At 44.0% G+C, this 4288-nt stretch overlaps 1 protein-coding gene across 1 annotated transcript; it reads left to right on the top strand.

Moving 5' to 3' along the window:
* Window positions 1–2: 2 nt before the first annotated feature.
* hs3st1l2 (heparan sulfate (glucosamine) 3-O-sulfotransferase 1-like 2) lies at window positions 3–3788 on the top strand (the record flags this gene model as incomplete). The annotated part of the gene is made up of 2 exons (XM_007575714.2): window positions 3–263; window positions 1576–3788. Coding segments are annotated over 2 exons (927 nt in total), but the record flags the coding sequence as incomplete, so codon positions are not given.
* Window positions 3789–4288: the final 500 nt, after the last annotated feature.

The following is a 4288-nucleotide window of genomic DNA, read 5'->3' as shown; positions in this document are numbered from 1 at the left end:
TGGCTCTGCTGGTGCTTCTCCTGCTGCAGACTCAGCTCTCTGTTTGCTTAAGGGATCTGCGCAGCGGGGCGTCCGCTTCGCCTCTTCACTCTCCTCCTCCATCCTCTTCCTCCCCCTCCTCAGCATCATCATCCTCCTCCTCTTACAACGCTACCCAGCAGCGGCTGCCCGGAGCTATTATCATTGGCGTGCGGAAAGGCGGCACCAGGGCCCTGCTGGAGATGCTCAACCTGCACCCGGACGTGGAGGTGGCGAAGGCCGAGGTAAAACTGTCACAGAAGAGCAAAACTGACCGAATCAATCAGGGTTTGTGAAGCATATCGTCAACTTTTACCCATCATAAAGAAAATTCAGAATCTCCAGAAATTTTACTGGACAGTACATCTGTTTGACTGAAACTTTTGCATTCTTTGGGTGGTTTAAGGATGATGTGTAACTTTGACTCACATTTTAGATTAAACATATGGCAGAAAAATCTGAGGCTGTTTTCACACCTGATAGTTGATAGACTCGGTTTGATTAGGGACCAAATATGCAACATTTGTTCCATTTCCAGCTGCTGGTTCTTTCTCTCTGCTCTGAGTCAAACCAACCAAAACATTAGAGCAACCTGTTCCCCTCCTCGCCTGTGGGGGCGCTGCACCAAGAACCACTGAAGGAAACGACACAAAAACCTCGGAAAACACTGAGAGCAACTTCCTTCCTCACGAACGTAAACAAAAATGTAGTGGCATCAAATTGTAGCAGCTGTAGGATTTCTCTTTTGTTTTTGGTACAAGACCACGGGTCATTTCTCCTGCTAGCGCTAGGCTAGCATGTTTGTTTTGGTGGCATTTACCCAGAATGCTCAGCCCTGTTGTCCACTTCCTGTTTTTGGAGCGTTCTCTGGTCCGCTTGGCGTTCACATATGCATCCGAACTGAATGAGGGTTCACTTCAACTGAACTGAGACCAAGGTTTTTAAGTGGACCAGAGTTCAATTATTTGGTTCATATCAGATTTGATTATTCGTTCCTACTTTCACGAGCAAACCAGACTTTCTAGACAAACTGGAGTTCTGTTAAAACAGACTGCATAGAGTTGGTGTGAATGCATACTTAGACTGATTTATAGCATCAGAGTATTTAGAGTAAAATGTTGCTTCCAAAGACAATGATTACGAGTATCTGAACCAGCCTGAATCAAATCAACTGTGGTTAGACAGTCAGTCAGAAAGAGCTCCCTCTTGTGGTTTGCAGACATAAGCACCGTAGGAAAATGTTCCAGTACACTCGGGGTGTCCAAAATGAGGCCTGGGGACCATTTCTGGTAGGGCTCTCTAATTAAAAAATTGCCAAAATGTAGAAAAAAGTGAAGAAAACTACAAACAAATTACTTCTTAACTTCTTCAAATGGAAAATGTAAGTGATCAGGTTCTAGGTTTCTTTGTTGTTTGGTTTTCTCCTGGTTTTGCATTTTTTATCTTTAGTTTCTGTTTGGATTTTTCATAATTAATGATTAATGATTAATCATGATTAATTATGATTAATCGTGTCAGCCGTAGTTTGTTGATTCTTCATTTTTAAACCTTTCCCAGGTCCACTACTTCAACGTGGAGGAACATTTCCGCCGGGGTCTGGCCTGGTACCGAGCCCAGATGCCCTTCACCCTGCCGGGCCAGCTGACGGTGGAGAAGACCCCCGGCTACTTCGCGGCCCCCCAGGTTCCAGTTCGGGTGTGGGACATGAACCCGGCCGTCCGGCTGCTGCTCATCGTCAGGGACCCGGCGGAGAGGCTGGTCTCCGACTACACCCAGGTCCTCCACAACCGCCTGACGCAGCACAAGCCCTACCAGCCGCTGGAGGAGCTGCTGCTCCACAAGGGCCACATCAACCACGGCTACAAGGCGCTGCAGAGGAGCCTGTACCACCTGCACCTGGCCCGCTGGCTGGAGGTCTTCCCCCTGGAGCAGATCCACGTGGTGGATGGCGACGCGCTCATTCGGGACCCGTTCCCGGAGCTGAGGAAGGCGGAGCGGTTCCTGGACCTTCCACCCAGGATAAACCCCAGCAACTTTTACTTCAACACCACCAAAGGCTTCTACTGCCTCCTGTCCGCTGGACATGATAAGTGCCTGGACGAGTCCAAAGGCCGACCGCACGCTCCGCTGAGCACGCAGGCCTTGAAGAAGCTCTGCCGGTTCTTCAGGAAGCCCAACAAACGCTTCTTTGAGATGGTGGGAAGGTCGTTCTCCTGGTGCTGATGAAACTGTCGGGGACAGACGGAGAGGGAAACTGTTTCTGATGGCAGATGATTTTTTTCTAAATACCTTCTCAGGTATAAATGAGCTGCACTCACGTGGAAGTGACTGAAAATGTGGTGGATTAAACCCGAACCAAGCCGGTGCCTCTTCAGGAACAACGAAGCTACAACAGCTGTGCCATTAAAGAGCTCAGAGCAACATGTTGGCTCAGTTCACGGACAGGAGCTGAGCAGATGGCTGCCATGTTTGATTGTTGCACTAATGACCAAATTGCATTAAAAGTCAATCAGTGTAAATATTCTCAGTTCAGAAGCTTTCGCTCTCATTTCTAAACTGCTGTACAAAAATGTTTGCTTTGTGAAACGCTTCGTTTCTCATCAGCTGCTTTTGTTTCCGTTTATTAGAAAATCTTAGTAAAGACAGATAGTCTTGTAAAAGTATTCTTACCTTTACAACTTTTCACATTTTGTCATATTACAACCAAAAACCCGACTCTATTTTATGAGCTACAGGACTAAACGCAACATTTTGAAGTGGAATAAAATAATTTCTAAAAAATATTACTAGAAATTTTACAAAGTGCGGCATGGATTTGTATCCATTGTCTTTTATATCAGTAAACCTAAATAAAATCCAGTGCAAATTTTCCCATTCAGAAGTCGCCTAAAATCCATTTGTGAGAAATTTAGCATCAGATTAATTTACATGTGAGTTTAGAGACCAGCTTTTTGGCCTGAACTCTAAAAATCACAAAAAGAAAACTCAACGTTTGGTACAAAATCTACGAGACACAGGAAGCATACAGAAAAACGTTCTTTAATCAGATGAGACCAAAACTAAACTTTCAGGCTAACATGCAAACAGCAGAAAACTGACAGTTCACATCCGACCCCAACACCACAGCAGCTGCACTGTAAAACTGTACAATTTGAAATGAAACGACATTCTAAAAGACTCATGATTATCAATGAAATGTTTTTTTGCTAGAATGAGGCGGTTTTGCAAATCTACAAAGGAAACACTTTCTCACATCACACATGGTTATACTACTGACGAAAAAGACGAAGAAGAAGACAACAGGAAGTGGACGATGATATCGATCCGTCTTGTTTCTTATTTCTGACAGTCACAGAAAAAATCTCAGCATGTCATTGTTCATAAAGCGTTGTGTCATTCAAAGTGTTGGATCCAAAGCTCTTTCTCAGAAATCCCTAAACATCGCATGAATACATAGCCATGTATTTCAAATTGATTTAAATAAAAAATGTGAAAACGATGAATTCTTTTACTCCACTTCAGAAATGTGCTCCTTCATGTTGGTCTTTCTCCTGACATCCCAGTGAAACGCACTGAAGTTTGTCATCACAACATGACAAAATGTGACAAAGGTACCGATACTTTAGAACTGCACTGTGTATATATATTAAATTTCTAGCCTTTTTATAACGGCACATTTTCATTTACTTTACAAGTGAAGCCCAACATGGTGTTATTGTTGATATCTGTAGTTTTTTTCCTAATGTCCTAATAAATGCATTCAGACTTTCCTTCTGTCTCCTGCCTGAGTGCAGAGATCAGCTTTAAAGGGTTTGAACACATCAAACATAAATGAGCAAACGGGAAAACCTGAAGAAGACGTTCGCTGTCAGAGACTCGGTCTTTACATCCAGGATCAAAGCCAGCTCCGTTTCATCACCGACGTTTTCCTGATAGGAAATTAAATCACCACCGACTGAAAGCAACAGCTGCAGGTCAGCAGATGAGTTCACTCCGTCTCTTCATTCAACCTCCAGCCATGTTTACTTCAGATAACAGTAAGAAAATAAGCACAGATGGTTTAGCTATCCACTAGTTAAGGACATGGTGCCTTTTTGTAAGATTTTCATGATCCTAAAGTCAGCTGCTTTGTTACTGTTAATGTTTTTCTTTGGTTAAAATCACAAGACTTTGAAGAAAGCAGTTTCTGCACCGTGAGGAAAACGGAGCAGAATCAGAGCTGAAGGCTGACCTCCGCCTGCCTCCCTTCCACCGCTCCCAGGAGGAACCA

The sequence above is a fragment of the Poecilia formosa genome, unplaced genomic scaffold (genome assembly GCF_000485575.1).
Source record: "Poecilia formosa unplaced genomic scaffold, Poecilia_formosa-5.1.2 Scaffold386, whole genome shotgun sequence".
In the NCBI taxonomy this organism is placed as follows: Eukaryota; Metazoa; Chordata; class Actinopteri; order Cyprinodontiformes; family Poeciliidae; genus Poecilia; species Poecilia formosa.
This window is presented reverse-complemented; position numbering and strand designations above follow the sequence as displayed.